Below are 17119 nucleotides of genomic sequence, written 5' to 3'. Positions count from 1 at the left end.
CGTGGAACCCAGCTGCCATACTATGAGGCAGCCCAAGCAGCCTTGTGGAAAGGTCCATATGGAGAACTGAGGCCTCAAGCCAAAGACCTACTTGAGCTCAGTTAAGCCTCTAAGTGACTCTGCCCTGGTGACCTAGACATTCTAGCCTAAGTTGAGCTCCCAGCCCAGCGTCCAGGTGACAACAGACATCCTAGCACCATATCTCATAACCACATAAAGCAGAACTACCCAGGTAGCTCACCATTTGGGGGGTGGTTTGTTATCTAATAATAGATAACTGAAATACCCCCACTATAAGAAAATGTAAATCATTGCTTATTATCTATTGGGCAAGGAAGATTGCATCTTTTCTCAGATGGATTACTGAAAATGGTTTTCTCATAGCTCCTTAAAATAAGTGAAGATTTTAAAATACGTACCCAAATACATTTATCTCTTTATATATGTTGAACTGTTTTGAATTTATATCCTAAAATTTAAGATTTTTTTCCCCCTCAGAATGCAAAAAATAATTTCATGGGCATCTTTTGGGGTCATTATATTTTGGGAAAAAGCAGGAACTTGGAGCTCAACACCCTAGTTTTAAGTTAAAATTACTAGCTATGTGATCATGGCAAGTGTTCTGAATTCTCAGTCTTTTATCTGAAAAAATGAAGGGCTTGGGCCACATGAGCTCTAAAATACCTTTCAGCTCTAACATGATAAGATTGTAATGTATTTTGTCATTTATTTTTCATCAGAGTTAGTAGTTATGACCACAGAAATGGATTACATGAGAGTCTGTAGAGTCACACTAGATAAAACAGTCCTGGTATCTGGAATAAAGTAGATATAGGGCCTTTTTCCCCTTTAAGAAAGTGTTGCATTACCTTAGGGCTCATGCCTGGGTCCCTGTGGACTTTGGTGGCCTTTACAGTCCTCCTCTGCTCTTGCCAAATCTTGCAGATGAAAGGTCATACCATTTTTTAATTTCCAGTTTTTATGGATCATGCTTAAGATGTTATTTGGGATTACAAGAAGGTCAAAATGCAGTGAGTCTGCATCAGGGAACTCTTCAAGTCCTTTAGATTTAATTATATATCTAATCAAGTCACTTCTTTAAATTACATCTTGCTGAGCAGTGCATGTCTTACTGTAATGCAGAAATCCCTTAGAGCAAGTTTTCTTGCCTACTTATGTTGGGATATATTGTATAAAATCTTTATGCTTGTGTATGTTCATTCTGTAACAATAAGGGCTCGAAAATGTCTTTTTTATTTTTCATTGGGGAATCTCTTCTACTAAAACAGTCTCTATTTTGTCAAGCATGACATTTCTACTGGTGAGGGTAATTAGTACCCATGCCAACTGGGCTCTGTTTCTCTCTTTGAGAAAAGAATTTTTAGTAGAAAGGGACCTGTGTTAAAAAGCAGGTGGTAAAACTTAGGAGTTCATTTTAGCTCTGCTTAACCAACGTCCTCCTAACTTTGGTTTCTCCTACATGCATATCCAAAAAGCACATGTTTCCTGCAGTTTTCAACATTACTAGGATAGAAAAGATGAGTACTAAATCGTTTTGTTATGGGCATGATTCATTATGAAAATTTGATTTAGAAGCCAGCCTACAAAAGTGACACTTAAGTGTAAGTGTAAAGTGACCTTTACAATCATGAGGATCTAAGTTTAAAATACTTTTTTTGCCTCTACAAGTAAACCAAACATTATCAGGTAGAGTTGATTATAACTGCAGCAATAGCTTGAAAAATATCCATCTGGCAGACAGCAAAGGAATAGGATCAGGAAAAGACACACAAGGTGCTTCAGTGGTATTGCTGATGCCCCAATTCTTCAGTTGAGTGGGAGGGTGTAATTACATATTTTTATGTCTCACTTATTACATGATAGATATTTTTAAATAACTCTAAAATGATTGTGATTTGATTATGATCTTTTTGGCTTAAACTGTTCAGTTAATATCAGTACAGTAGACTACTTTGCAACAAGTTCTTTAACCCTTTTAGTAAAGGGTGAACTTTAGGGTGCCAAAGGGCTTTAGGTGCAAAGAGAAGTCTGATTTCAGAAACTTCTGGCCCAATGAGAAGCTGCAAAAAATGAAGTGTTAATTATGCATTTAAGAACTTTGAAATTAGCTTTGAATTAGCATTATTAGAAAATAGTTTGGTCACAATACAAAACCAATATAAACTGTTAATTTCTTAGCTCATTGTGTACCAGTTACCTGGTATTGTATTAGCTCAGGCTACCAATTCATAGACTGGGTGGCTTAAACAACAGAAATTTATTTCTCACAATTCTGGAGGCTAGGAAGTCCAAGATTGAGGTGTCAGCATGGCCAGGTTCTGGTGAGGGGCTCTCTTCCTGACTTGTAGAGGGTGGTTTTCTTGCTGAGGGAGAATGAACTCTTGGGTGCCTTTGGCACTAATCCCATCATGAGAGCCCCACCCTCCTGACCTCATCTAACCCGTCTACCATATAAGGCCTGATTTCCAAATACTATCACACTGAGAGTTAGGGCTTCAACATATGAGTTTGGGGAGGTGGGTGTGGTGAGGGGACACAAGCATTCAATCTTAATACTTGGTTATTTTTGTATCATTACCTTTAAATTTTAAAAAAGTATAAAAAATGTTCAGAAAGCCTACGTCCTGCACCCCATGCATATTCATCCCTTCACTCACTTGCTCAATTAAATTAGAATTATAAAAAGAAATTTCTGAAGGTATCAAGATAGTTTCATCTTCATAATAGTCTTTTTAAAAGAAGACTGTTTCCAATGATTAATAAGAAAACGTCTTTATCTAGTAAGAATAGCCTCAGCGGTAAACTTTAAAAACACAGTGAATACCATGCATAATTATTTGAAGTGCATATTGGGGTAGCCAAATTAGTAAATTTGGAAATAGTGTAACTGAGTATAAAATGCTTCTTATATTGGTTATCCTTTTATAAAGATGCTTTAATTTTTAAATAATAAACATCTCATACCCTACTCCAAGTACCATAAAAATGCCCATTCATCTCCTAGGTTCAGAGAGGGTTCAGTACCTATTAGAACTGGGGAAGGAAAAAAAACCCAAAAAACAAATGAACTTCCCATCTCAAGGTCCTTACCTTAAAAAAAAAAAAAGAATTGGGGAAGGAGTGGTTGGAAGGGCGGAGAATTAGAGGTCTCTGCTCTTGGCTCCATTTGACTGCAGACTTGGAAACAAGGACTTTATCACTGAGATAACTTTGAGGTGAGAGCATATCACCCAAGTCCTAGAGCTCTTAACCACATTACAGAGAGCTAAAGGAACTTCTCCCAGTTCACACAGTTCAAGTGACTTGCTAAAGATCTATGGGGAATGAGTCCCTCATAAATAATCTTTAAATGCCAATCAGTTTAACTTCTTTCCTGTTTAAAGAATAAGTCATCTGTCTGTTGAACTTTAGAATCTTTGATGTTCAGATTTGAAAACCTAAGATTGTAAATATTAATTATAAAAAGGAACTCATGTGAAATTTGGGTAGTATGAAAACTTTTCTCCTTCAAAGTATAAAGCATCAGGTTTACTGTCAAACCAAAAAACCTGGTTTCCATAAAGTCAGCCAGCTGTTTCTCATTAAACAATGTAAAATTAATGTTTCACCTTCTAAGAGAGCTAAGCATTTTTTTCCCCCGTACAAACCCTATGAGAGAATTTTAAAAACTAATTTTTATGAATATATTTCAATTATTCTGCTGATTCTGAAGCTGGAAAAGAGAAACACAAATTTCTGGCTGTTGAAGAATCCCCTTGGAGTTTCCGCTATGAGAACGTTAAGTTAAAATTAAATTAAGTCGGCATTCAGAGATTTATTCTCACAAAGATTACCCTATGGGTTTCCTGTTTTTTTTCTTATCTGTTCATTTCCTTTCTCCTCTCCTCTTCCCAATATGTACACATACATTAAAGATAGTCCTTTATATTGTCACTTTAAAAATAGATTTTTAATATAAGGTAGTTGAAATACGAAAACTTTGTTTTATATGATATTTTATAAATAGATTTTCAAATGCCTTAGGTCCCCTCCCAAAGATGACTACATATGTTACTCTGGAAGAACACCCTCTTTGAGGCTATAAAATACCATTGTTCTACGCCTGTTCATGTAGTCTGATTAGAAGTCATAGGGTCTTACTTGGAAGAGGGCTTGAGTGACAACTGGTCCAGCCTCCCAGTACAGTGTTGGCACCTTCACTGTGGTAACTGACAGGTTGTCATCTGGCTCTGCTTGAATACATTATTTTAAAATGAGAGCTTACTGGATTTAGTGCCGAATTTAGGGTTCCACCCTTTGAGGCAATACTGACCAGCGAGAGGTGACCAGGAAGTTATTCTGGAAGAAGCAGTGGAGGCGACTGGAGGGTTTAGTTCAAGAAGAGGTGAAATGGCTGTCTATTCGAGATATGTAGAAAAATTGTATGCTAGGGAAGAGGCAGATAAATTATCATCTCCAACTTCAATATTCTGTTTTTCTTCCTTGTCCTCTAATACTTAATAGTTTAGAAAACTTCTGTTGTTAAGAAGTCCTGCAGTTCTGGGGCACTCATCCAGGGGAGTGGCCACACTCTCGCTCCTGATAGGGTTGGCTGTGTGGCTCCCTCCGGATCAGCGGTAGTCAGAGGTGGTCAGAGCTGCCACCGCGATCCCTGCCCGCTAAGCCAAACCCTTCTGCCCCCTAGTCCTGCCAGTCCATTTCTGAACATCTCATCCAGAAGCTGAGCACCTGGCTCAAGGAGGGCTGAGGAAGGGCTGAAGTCAGACGGTCTGGGTTTGATCTCTGACTCTGCTATTAACTTGCTGTGTTAATCCCCCTTTCCTCAGTGTCCTCATTTGTTATAGGAAAATAATAATAGTTTCTAGCTCTGGTAGTTGTGTAAACAAGTTAATACATAACACATTTTGGCACATAGAAAGAACCTAGTCGATTTTAGCTATTTTCAATAGAATACTTTGTTATCTTCGAAATGTTTTCTATCTTCTATGTCATTTTAGTCTGAAAATAACTCAGTGAGGAAGCCGAAACTATTGTCACCCAACTCCCCTACTACAGAGATTATGACTTGGAAATATTAGTATGTTAAACACTCTTAGTTATAGGAATAGTATCTTGTCTTTTAATGAAGAGTCACAATCCTGATCTAGTCATCTAGTCCCCTGTGATGAGACTGCATCTGTGGGTAAGTGTGCTTAGCTCTAGGTACTATGCTTCAGAGAACTGTTGACCAAGATCCAGGACCAGAGGAAAAGACTCATAATGGGAAAGAAAACATTACCGTAAGAGGATCAGTAATGTGTAATCTGTAGAACAGACAGGTTAAAACAGTTTTTGAGAAAGATGTAAATAAAATATCTTTCTAAAATCTTATTTCTCCTTTGGCTCATAATTTTCATTCTTCAGGTGTCTTCTCTTTAAAATTCTGTTTATAACAGCCCAAGAGTTGAGAAATTTCAAGGAGACTGTCTATCCTCATTATGATACTACTTAAGATACCCCTTCAAAAGACAGGCATTAGTGATGAGATATATTACTTCCATGGACTCATGCCCATATTGATTCTCTAGCTTTTAATTTGTTGTGATTCTCATTGAAATACCAGTGTCTCAAAGAACTTATTAGCTCTACCTTGCAAACAGATTAATCATGTCTGTGTGCCTGAAAGACATTTCATAAGCTCTGATTATGTGGTTATCATATTTTCATGGGAATTTTATATTAATGGCTTAAATAGTATTTTATTTGTAGAAGGGGAATACTGATCTTCATCTTAACCAAATGATAAGTTTGAGTGAGATGTGTTTTGTTAAGATAGCCAGATCAGAGATGGAACAACCTCAGTGTCCACGTAAAGGCGATGAGTAACTAATTTAATGTACTGCTACATTATACAAGGAATGTTGTACAAAGAATATGGTAGACCTATTTGTTCTATTTTAAAGAGAAAAAAATTGCAGAAAAATATAATATCCATTTGTGTGACAAAAGCAACAGCAAAAAGAAGTTGGAGAAAAACACATTCATATACATAGAAAAATATCTCAAATTATACTGTGTTAACTAAATAGTGATTACGTTTGGGAAAGGGGCTTGTTGGGCTAGAGAGAGAAATAGGACATTTTACTTTATTTTATTTTGGAGGGAATGTATTATTTTTATAACTTGAAAGGAATTCTGTTGGGTAAGGAATGGTGAGTGAATGAAAAGTAACTGATAACTGAGACATACATAGTACCTCATTTTTGAAACCAGATCTGAAAAGGTATATATATACTTGTATATGTCCAAAAAAGTGGAAATAAGTATTGGGATTTTTAAGTATAATGATTTTATGTTTATATATATTATAAAAAGATGGCAGGAAGTTAAAAAAATTACTCAAGATGAAATCTAGGATTCATGACTTCCAAAAACTGAAGGTGGGTTGAGTGGTCTTATCACTGCAAGTAGAAGGTCCAGACATCATGTGGCAGTTGATGTGGTACTGTAAGGGAGTACTGTCTATCAAGTACTCTTGCCAAAAAAAAAAGTTTCATTTGAAGGAGGAAAGTTAACTTCCAATATGTATGACATACGGAAAATTCAGGCACAAGTTCAATAATCACACAAGGAAGGGAACAAACTAGCAAGGTTTCTTCAAGTCAGCATTGTGACAAAAGAAAAACAGGAGGGACAAAGACTTGTGTAGACATAGGGAGACTTCAAGGCACAATAATCAAATGTTTTGTTCTGACATCTAACAAACCCACCTTAAAAGGCCTTTGAAACAATCAGGAAATGTGAATATTGACATGGGCATTAGATGATACCAGGAATTTACCACTGTTTTGTTAGATGTAATAATAACATTGCAGCTTTGAAAGAAAATGCCCATAATTCTTAGAGACACTTACAGAAGTATGTAGGGGCGAAATGTTACAGTGTCTTGAATTTACTTCAGAATATGTCAGTGGGGAAAGTAAAAGATAAAGAGAAGCCACTGTAACATAGACTTAATAATTAATGATTGCTGACTATGGGTGATAGGAGTGTATGAGTGTTTAAGTACTGAAAAAAATCATTTTATCTTATGCAACCAGTTTGTAATTGTAACTAAAGCAAGAGTCTGGGGGAGGAATTTGAACAGTGTATTGTTGAGCTTGTGTGGAACTGAGAGACTACACTTGAGTCTTTTAAAGAAATGAATTGTTAAATGTAAAGAGAAGTGCCTTATGTTATCTCTGGAGCCTTCTCAGTTTAGGATCTTTTCCCTAATTTGGTAAAGCAATTGTCTTGCTTTATTCAGAATGTACATGTGCCCTTGCATGTGGGCACACACCCATGGACAGCACACACAGTTTTCTGACTTGGGACAGCTCCAGAAACTACAAAACTCATTCAGCATCAAGTGTGGTTGGAGTTGGGTTAGCAGCCATCAAGCTGGCGTGGGATGAGCAGATTTTCTGGGACCAGCAGAGTCCTGGGCATTCCAGTATGAGTTGGTCACCCTCATCTAGAAAATCCCACACTTGATGTAGGTCAAACTGGACTTTCATCTTAAAGAAAACCAAAATACACTATACATCGTGTAGACTACTCTTGAATGACTTACACATTGTGGCTTCACAGTGGTGGTTTTGTTCTTTCCTAGGGAATGCATCAGACATCACCTGGGCCTGGATTGAAATGTAGATATAAATCTTCCACACAAACTTAAAGTCAAATTTACCAAGCTGAATTCTTTTTGTCTTCTGTTCCCTTTTAGTAATGTAAATCCAAAGCTGACAATAGCTTTCATTTTTTTATATACCCTACTATATATGCGAGGTACTTTGTTAAAGTCTTTGAAACAAAAAATTAAAATACACTCCTTATTCTCAATGAGCTCACAATCAGAGGAAACAGACACTTAAATAAATAACTTACTTTGTGACAAGTGTTACAGTAAAATATTGTGGCGAATAGTTTTAGATTGTGGCAAACAGTCTTGTAGTTTCGTGGCAAAAGTATTGTCTAAAAACAGAATAAGAGGAAAGCAGATAATTATTTGGCTTATTGGTATTTTGGAATCTCATCTCAAAATCTTGTTTAAGGAATGCCCCAAACTTTGTGCCCTATAAAAATAGAATAATGGTCTTAGAAATTAATAATTAACTTTAGTAATATTTTATGCTTCTTAGATGAAAAGCGTTACAAAGGTTGGGATATTCTGCCTATATGGTAATTGTTAACTTCAAAAGCTTCCTCAGCACTATTAGATCAATAAACGCTTCCCCCTGTACCCAACAGTCATTTGTGAGATAGCAATGAGTGTTTTCTTTAAAATGTAGATGTCAAAATTCCCTTGGAATTGAATATGTAATAATATGTTTAAATCTTGAGACATAGTTGTCATGATTTCTTTGCTCAGTAGATAAGAAAAAGATCTAGGAATTAAATTTGATATTCTAGGCACATAATATATAGGTCTTGCAAAGCTGACAGCTGCACTGTGTAGCCATAAGTTGTGGGGTTTTTTGACACAATCTACTCAGGAATATTTTGTCTTCCATTGTTACTTGGATTTATGAAGAAGTCATGTGTGAAATTAAGAGGGGAAGTATTTTGTTACTGGTAGGCCTTTAATTTTTTTTAGAAGGTATTTCACTTACAAGTACAATCTAATTCCCAGTGATTTCAGCTAAGTCATACTTAGAGCAGTTGAGCTCTGTGGAATGAACCAAGGGGAGCAGAGCAGAAGATGAGGGCAGAAAGTTGGAGGGTAGTTATGGCAGAGATCATTTACGGCCTTCTGGATCACTAGGAAGACTTGCCACTGGAAGATTTTGAGCAAAGGACTGAGTTACCTAACATATTTTTAATAGGATCCCTCTGCTGCTGCTGTATTGTGTAGACTCTTAAGGGGATTATGCTGGAAGCAAAAAGGCCACATCGAAGGCTGTTGCAGCCAGCCAGCAGAGAGAAAATTATGGCTTAGACCAGGGTGGTGACAGCAGATGTGATGAGAAGTGGTTGGCTTATGGACATATTTGGGAGGTAAGCCAACAGAAACAGTCCCGATTCAGTGAACACAGTGTGTGAGGGAAAGATGGCAAGCAAGAAAGACTCTCAAAGTTTTTGACCCGAGTAAGTACAAGGATGGAGTTGCCATGAACAGCGATAGGAAATTCTGCAGGGTAAGTTTTGCGGGGAATACTAGGAGCTCAGTTTGGGACAAGATAAATAAGGGATATTTCCTGTACACCCATATGGTGGTGTCATGTAAGAAGTTAGATTATGAGAGTCTGGAGTTCAACAAAGGGGACAGTTGAGGAGTTGTAGTGAATGAATGCTGTTTAAGCCAAAAGATTGATTGCATGAGATCCCCAAAGGAATGAGTATAGATAGTGAAGAGATCTAAGGACACAGTCCTGGAAGGCTCCAATGTCAAGAAAATGCAAAGCAACCAGAAAAGAAAATGCAGAACAACCAGAAAAGAAAAAAAAAAAAAGACCTAGTGAGGTTAATAGCTAGGTGTCCTAGATACCATGGGAAAGACATTTTAAGGAGGAAGATGTGTTCAGCTAAGTGAGTAATGCTGCCTGGTAAAGCAAGATGAGGACTGATAGATGACCATTAAGAAATAACTTCTAAGGGTGTAAGATAATAAGGTGGTAAGGAATAATAACTATTTGTTGAGTTTTTTCTATGTGGTTCTGTTAGGTGCTTCATAGAGTTATCTTTAATTCATAAAATAGCCTTGTATAGTAGGAATTGTAGTTCTCATTTTACAGATATTGGAAGCCAAGGCTCAGAGACATTTAAGAAATTAGTTCAAAGCCACTTACCTTGTAAACTTTACAGAGCAAGAGTGCAAACCCAAGACTTAAAAAGCCTTTACTCATTTCCTTCTGTCATGTTGTCTGATTTACATTAAAGTCGTGTCCACAGTCTTATGAGAGGATTGTCAATTGTCACTATTTTAGCTATGCATGTATGTGTAGGATAAATTAAAGCTATCTTAAATCCTTTATTCTGTGCTGCAAATCTGTGTCATAAAAGGCAAAGATATATATATGTTTATTGTTTCTTATGGCCTGATTCTAAGAAAAATCTTTGAATTAAGGGATTTCTTTAAGTAAGGATTCTTTATCCTATAAGTATTTTACAATATGAGAATATTAGTAATAATGTTTCTCTTACAGCAGAGCAATATTTTCATAGATTTTAGAGTTTTTATATTCTCAGTTCCGTACTTTATCACTGTACCCATTTGACTTTTAAAATATTCCCATCAAAAAAATGTTTTAAGGATAAATGTGAGGTTCCAAATTGGCAGGGATTGCTGTCCTGTGTATAATGATGTCTTAAATGTTTGATTCTTGTATTTACTGGTTTATAACCACCACAAAATTATCAAGTAACATGTATGACTGTTTTACACATCAGTCTGTTTTATTTTTTCACAACCAAAATTACACTCTGTTAATTATCCTAGCATTTAGAAAATAACTTTTATCATTGCTTTGCCATTTGGCAGTTGAGGTGTAAAGTTGGCATTGTGTAGTAACCATTCACTAAATTTAGTTTAGGCCACATGATTTTAATTGCTTTGCATTAGAAGATGTGTAGTTGTAAATGTTTTCCAAGAGAAAAAACTGTTGGGCTCTTAGTGGAAAGCTTGTTCAAATCATCCTTTATTCTCAATTTGTGCGTTTTCTTTTTGCTTTCTACCATTTCCTCAAATTTACTGCATAAATTTTACAGATTTTTATGTGCCTTCTAGTGATTCTATCTAGTTTGCATAATTAGCACCCACGTTAAAACGACTTGGAGAGTTTCATCCCAGTTCAGCACACACTCTCCCTGTAAAGTCAGCCCCTCCCGCAGCTCGGCTTCATCCGCGGTGCTCCTCCTGCTTTGCTCACTCACGCTGTCATCGTCCCTCTCCTAGGCTAGCTCTGCGTCTTCTACACAAGGCTTCCTGCCATCAAGTTGACTCTCCCTCTCCAGTTTACTCTCCATGAAACAACTAGAGTGATCCTTCCAAAGCTCCAGTCTCGCGTGATTTCCTGCCGGAAGTTCTCCAGGGATTTCCCATGGTCCTTAGAGTCTCCCCCAGTCACACACTGCACGGAATACTTTTTAGGCCCTCCAGTATTAAATTCCTACCAGGTGCTAGTACGTGCTCTTCACACTGTGTAGAACGAAGCTCCCCATCCTTCTGCCTCAGTGACTCCTGTTTGTCCTCAAGTCTCCCCTCGGAAGCAGTTCTGAGGCGCGTCTCTGACCCCGCTCCCTTCTCCTGGCCTCTCAAGTGGCCTTGGCATGTGGCCTCCAGCCTCCCGTGGCATCTTGAATTCCCTTACTACAGTATTTGTCACGTTTAGTTGTATTTGTCTGCTTTTTAGTGGACTCCTCAGAAACTATTCTTTTGTTTCCTCATCTTTTTGTCCTCCTGAATAAAAAATTAATTTATAGGTACTTAATTTTGGGACTCAATGCTTTTGAGGAATAAGACGACCCATAGGGCCAAGTGTTGAGCCTTTCTTGTTTGCCATGCTATCCCTTGCACCTAACATGCTGCCAGATACATGGCAGGTGCCAAAATATTTTAAATGAATGCCAGTGATGACTGAATTTACATTCAGCCTTCACCTCTCGTGAGTTCTAGTCCCGTTACCACTAGGGTATCAGATAAGCACTTCAAATCCAGTAAACCCAAACCACAAACTCTCTGAGTTCTGGGCTCCTCCCCTCGCCTTTGCTATGCTCTGCTCTTCTTCTCCTTCCTTCCCTTGTTCCCTTCCTTTTTTCTCATGTCACTGGCAGTCCAACTGGAGCTGCTCTGTCCCTCACTACCTATATCAGTCGGTTATCAGATTCTCTCCATTCTGCCTTTTCAGTTTTTGAGGCTCACTCCTCAGCTCCATTTTTCACAGCTGCTCTGTCTCAGGCCTCCTATCACTTTCTACCTTGTCAGTTACAGAGCCTTCTCATTCATTTAAGTTCTTTAAATTTTAACAGTTTAAAAACTAAATATATTACTGTTTTCAAAGCACTGTAAATAATTTTTAGTCTCAAAATGATTTTTAAAATCCCAAAACTAGATATTTTTTCTCAACGTTTTGTCCTTCTAAATAAACAATATGTGTCTATATGTATTCATTCATTTAGGGACTTGGTTCATTTTCAGGAATAAGAAATAAAAACTATTATCAAATCAACTATATACAAATGAAATTTTGTAAAAAAGATAACTAATATGAAAAAGGAAAATCTTTTTGTGCCTCAGGAATGCAGATGTCACTCTTTCCATATAATACTAAATGTCATCTATGTCCTGTAAAAGAGGTAACTGACTCATTGACAGTGTCCAAAGCAGGTATTGTGTCTGGAGGAAGCTTCCCAACCACGGGATAAGTTCAGTTCAGTCCTGAAAGTAGACCAAGATGAAGTTACCTGGTTTCACCTTCCTTCCTGAAACAATAAGAAAACTAAGATAAAATATATGAAACACTGGTTTTTCAGGAATTGGACTTACAAGACAATACATGTCAGTGATCCCTGAGAAATAGGAATTAAATAAACTGAGTCATGTGATTGCTCCAGTTTACCGCCTAGAAAGCATATCTATACCTTTATTCTGGGAGGGGAAACCCAGGAGGAGCCCATTGGGCTCCCAGAGTTGAGAAGATAGAATTAGGTGTTTGAAGAGACTGAGGTGATGAGAGCTAGCTGGGTGGAGGACCAGGGAAGGGAGAGCTGCGCAGATGATAAGGCTTCAGAGATCTGCAAAGACCCTACTATCTTTGGCTGAGTGCTGATTAACATGGGCACGGGAAACTACCTGAGATTTTTGGGTAAAAGAACCACCCAAAAAAGGATTAGAGGTAACAGTCCTAGCAACTCAGTCTGTGATCGTTTCTCTTGCCTCCAGCCAGAGTGGAAAAACCTCATGATTCATTAGACATCACAGAGTACTCAGAAGGGTACTACCTCACCGGAAGGGGAAATTAGTCCTAACTGAAAGGCTGCTCTGGTCCTGCTTAATAAAGCTTAAAAGCAGGCTTTGAAAGCAACCTAAAATATGGACCCCTGGAGACCCTGAAAGAGAGAACGGTAGGAGAGAGGGCAGAAAACATATCTGAAGAAATTGTAGCTGAAAGTTTTCCAAAACAGATTCAAGAAGCTCAGCAAGCCCCAAGCACAAATAAACAAGTAGGAATAAGATGATAGATAGATAGATAGGTAGGTAGGTAGGTAGGTAGGTAGGTAGGTAGGTAGGTAGGTAGGTAGGTAGGTAGGTAGGTAGATGGATGGATGGATGGATGGATGAGAGAGAGAGAGAGAGAGAGAAAGAGAGAGAGAGAGAGAGAGAGAGACAGAGAGAGGGAGAGAGAGAGAAAGAAAGAAAGAAAGAAAGAAAGAAAGAAAGAAAGAAAGAAAGAAAGAAAGAAAGAAAGAAAGAAAGAAAGAAAGAAAGAAAGAAAGAAAGAAAGAATAGATGGATGGATGATAGAGAGAGAGAAAGAAAGAATAGATGGATGGATGATAGAGAGAGAGAAAGAAAGAATAGATGGATGGATGATAGAGAGAAAGAAAGAGAGAGAAAGAAAGAGAAAGAGAAAGAAAGAGAGAAAGAGAGAGAAAGAAAGAAAGAAAGAAAGGGAAAGAGAAAGAAAGAAAGGAAGGAAGAAAGAAAGAAAGAAAGAAAGGAAGGAAGGAAGGAAGGAAGAAGGAAGGATGATAGAAAGAAAGAAAGAAAGAAACTATACTAAGGAACATCACAAGTTGCTTAAAGCCAGTGATAAAGAGAAACTATTAAAGTATCCAGAGGAAAAACCACGTAGTACAGAGGAACAAAGATGAGGATATTGGCAGATTTCTAGTCTATAACAGTGCAAGCCAGAACATAGTGAAGCAGCATCTTTAAAATATTAAAGGAAAGGGTGAAATACTCCTGAAAATAACTTGATTTTCCCTGGAGGTATCATTTGCAGTTAACATTTGACACGTATCTAAAAGCAGAAACTTGGATGGGAATGTTGTTTAGTGATACAAAAATTTTAACCATTTATTTTTGTAAGACATTTTGCATTTTGAAGTGTTTATATTTGAGAGAGAACTATTTTCACACACTTTTAAGATAGCTATTTTATCTCTATTTTACACACTAAGAAGCTGAGATACATAAGTAATAAGACCTTTACAGTTTCATAAGATCCAGGAATACAATCAGATTTCCTGACTTTCTACCCAGGACTCTCTTGTTATCTACATGATCTCCTCATTATTAACTGTATATTGCTCAGAAATACTTCCTAAACTTAGTGACTATCAGAATATGTAAACTGTATGTAACTTTAAATACAGCATTATTTAAGTGTAACTAAATTCTTTAGTATCTTAACATTTGGAATATGTGGGGAAAATAAAGTGAAAGTCTTATTGAATCCCAAGGCCCAGATAGAAGGCAGGAGAAATGAGAGTACATTAAGTGCTTTGTGAAAAGCTGTTTTAGTCCCTGGATTACCTATATTAGACCCTGTGTGAAAAGCTATTACAGTATTTAAACTTTCAGTAAATGAGCAAAGGTGGAAATTGCTATGTTTGCAGAGAACCTTTTAATTAAATTTTGCTAATTTTTTTTAAATGGTGAGAAGTTTGACTATTTTAATCACCATATTAAATTTGAACAAAGAACCTTTTAGTAGCAGTTCAAATTAAAATGTGGCAGAAATTAGTTGGGAAGAAACTATTTTCCTCTTACAGTTATTTATAGTACATATGTAGGAAATAAAATAGAAGAATCAGGTACTATCTTGGCATATTTCATTGCATCCAATGTAGAATGTTAGTTTTGACCCATTGCTAACAGCTGCATGGAATGAATACAGTCCATTGTCCTTTTTGCTGGCACAAAAGTTTTCTTCAAATAGTTCTTTAGGGAGTTTTTTCAACTTTTCTTATTAAAGAGAAAATATGAAAGCTAGCTCTTTAGGTAGGGCTTTATGATAGAATTGGGCTTTGAAAGAACGGGGGAGGTAGATAGGATTTCAGTAGGATAAAGAAGAATGTTTCTGATTCTGAGGAATATGAGCCCTACGTGTCTTCTCAGAACAGCGAGAGTGGTTCGTGTTGGAAAGAAACAAGAAAGACTGTACAGTAGGTAGGGTAGGGCTTAAGAAAAAAGTAGGAGTAATAGCTGAATGGAGTTGAAGTCAGAATTTGCTCCCGAGGGGAGTAAATGTCTCTCATCCAGTTATGAAATGTTAATTTTTGGCATTTCGACTCATTTTCGGCATATGTAAACATTCGTTGTGTTTAAATCTAAGTAAGTACAGATTAAATGGCAAAGCAAGAATTACTTGCCTGAAGAGGGGTTTCATTTTCCTTCTTTTCTAGTCTACTCCTTTACACCTGGCAGCAGGCTACAACAGGGTTCGGGTAGTTCAGCTGCTGCTTCAGCATGGTGCTGATGTTCACGCAAAAGACAAAGGGTAGGTGTATGCATTTATTTCCATTAATGGCTTTGCTCATGGATTGTTATGCTTTGTTTTCAAGATCTGATATGCTAAAGTTTTTGAGCACAAGACAAAAAAAATCATATTTCTCATTTCTTAAAGCTTATGTGTATTTTAAGAATGCTTGCAACTTTAATTTGACTGTTTTCATGTTCTACTTATTAAGGATGCTTGCTTCTCATAATTTCCTAAATTAGCTTAATTTTATTGCAGTTCTATTATTTGAAATTAAAATTTGTTTCTCTCAGTTGCAATTATTATTTTTCAACTCGAATTGCATCTCAGAAAGATAAAGCAAACTGAAAATTCTGTTAATCCAGTAACATAGCTATCATATTCATCTGGTATGAAGGGATCATCTCTTATTAATAAGGCAAAAATCATAAATATGCAATATTCTAATTTGTTGGGGGTTTTTTTTCCTGATAAAACCTTAGGCATTTGGGCTAAGAAAACCTAGAAGGTCCTTATGAAGGTTGATGTGAGAGGGGTGGATGGGAACCAAGAAAGCAGTTATGTCATTTATTCTATGCATAGGTGAATTTTGGAAAACTTTGTACCAGCTTCCTGTCTAGTCTCCAGGAACATATGAATGGGGTCTGCTGTCCTATTGAGGGGCTAACATTGTTCATTATCCCACCCTCAGTTCTAAAAGATAATTGACCTTACTCCACAGGTAGTAAGTACCCTCTTGTAAATTGGCAGCATAAAGAAGAGAAGCCCTGGAGAAGGGTTTCTTTTCCTTCTGCCCCTCTGCATGTCAGGAAACAAATGAAGAACTCAGTACTTAAGACAGTATCAGATGGGGAATCCATCATTTCCAGTCTGCTTTTTGGTGCTCTAGTGCTGTCTTTCCGGCACCAGGTTTTGTGCCATATGTGAATGGTGTCCCAGTAGTATAGGGGCACAAATGCCTGATGCTGTTGTACATTTCTGTTTCCTTGCACAAGTCTGAAAACAGATGGGTGTACAATAGGTGAGTCATCAGGAGAAGTACACCACAGAAAAGGGGCCTTTGACTCATGTAGAATGGCACTTTGATATGCAAGTTATCAGAGTTTGGATAGTTAATTCTCAGGCTGGAAATTACCCTTAAAGTGAAATGAAATGGAAGGAATATTTCAGTTCACTATCTATAAACATGTATTTTCTGTAATTACTTGATATACAAAGCATGCAGTTGTCAATTAGCATATGTTCTTCCTTTTACCTAAGTGTTTTCCTAGTTGATGTTTTTACCATTGCATTTAAGGATTACATACACAAAATACAAGATAAAAATGAAAGTTTAGACATTAGTTATGCTTTGTATCCTCTTAATACTTGGAAATTTTTTTAGTATAATTGTATTAGGATTTACTAGAATTTTGTTTCTTAGCACTTCTTCGATAAATGTAAGTTGTTTGAAATTTCAGTATCTTAATTTGTCTTTTTTCATTTAGTGGACTTGTGCCTCTTCATAATGCATGTTCATATGGACATTATGAAGTCACAGAACTACTACTAAAGGTAAGAGAAATTAAAAATATTGGTCATCATTTGCTTTTTTTTTTAAACTTGTCATGAGTTTTTAAATGTGTTTTGGGGCCACTAAGATTTTTAAGGAATGAAAC

At 36.9% G+C, this 17119-nt stretch overlaps 1 protein-coding gene across 3 annotated transcripts in view; it reads left to right on the top strand.

The window, feature by feature from the left end:
• The window catches only part of TNKS (tankyrase), a 168399-nt gene that overhangs the window by 95223 nt on the left and 56057 nt on the right, over positions 1-17119 (top strand). For all 3 annotated transcript variants that reach the window (XM_036997576.2, XM_036997568.2, XM_073219073.1), the window contains 2 exons: positions 15388-15482; positions 16949-17015. In XM_036997576.2, coding sequence (XP_036853471.1) covers positions 15388-15482; positions 16949-17015 — 162 coding nt within the window. The remainder of the gene's footprint in view (positions 1-15387; positions 15483-16948; positions 17016-17119) is intronic.

Source organism: Manis javanica, chromosome 12 (genome assembly GCF_040802235.1).
Source record: "Manis javanica isolate MJ-LG chromosome 12, MJ_LKY, whole genome shotgun sequence".
Taxonomy (NCBI): Eukaryota; Metazoa; Chordata; class Mammalia; order Pholidota; family Manidae; genus Manis; species Manis javanica.
This window is presented reverse-complemented; position numbering and strand designations above follow the sequence as displayed.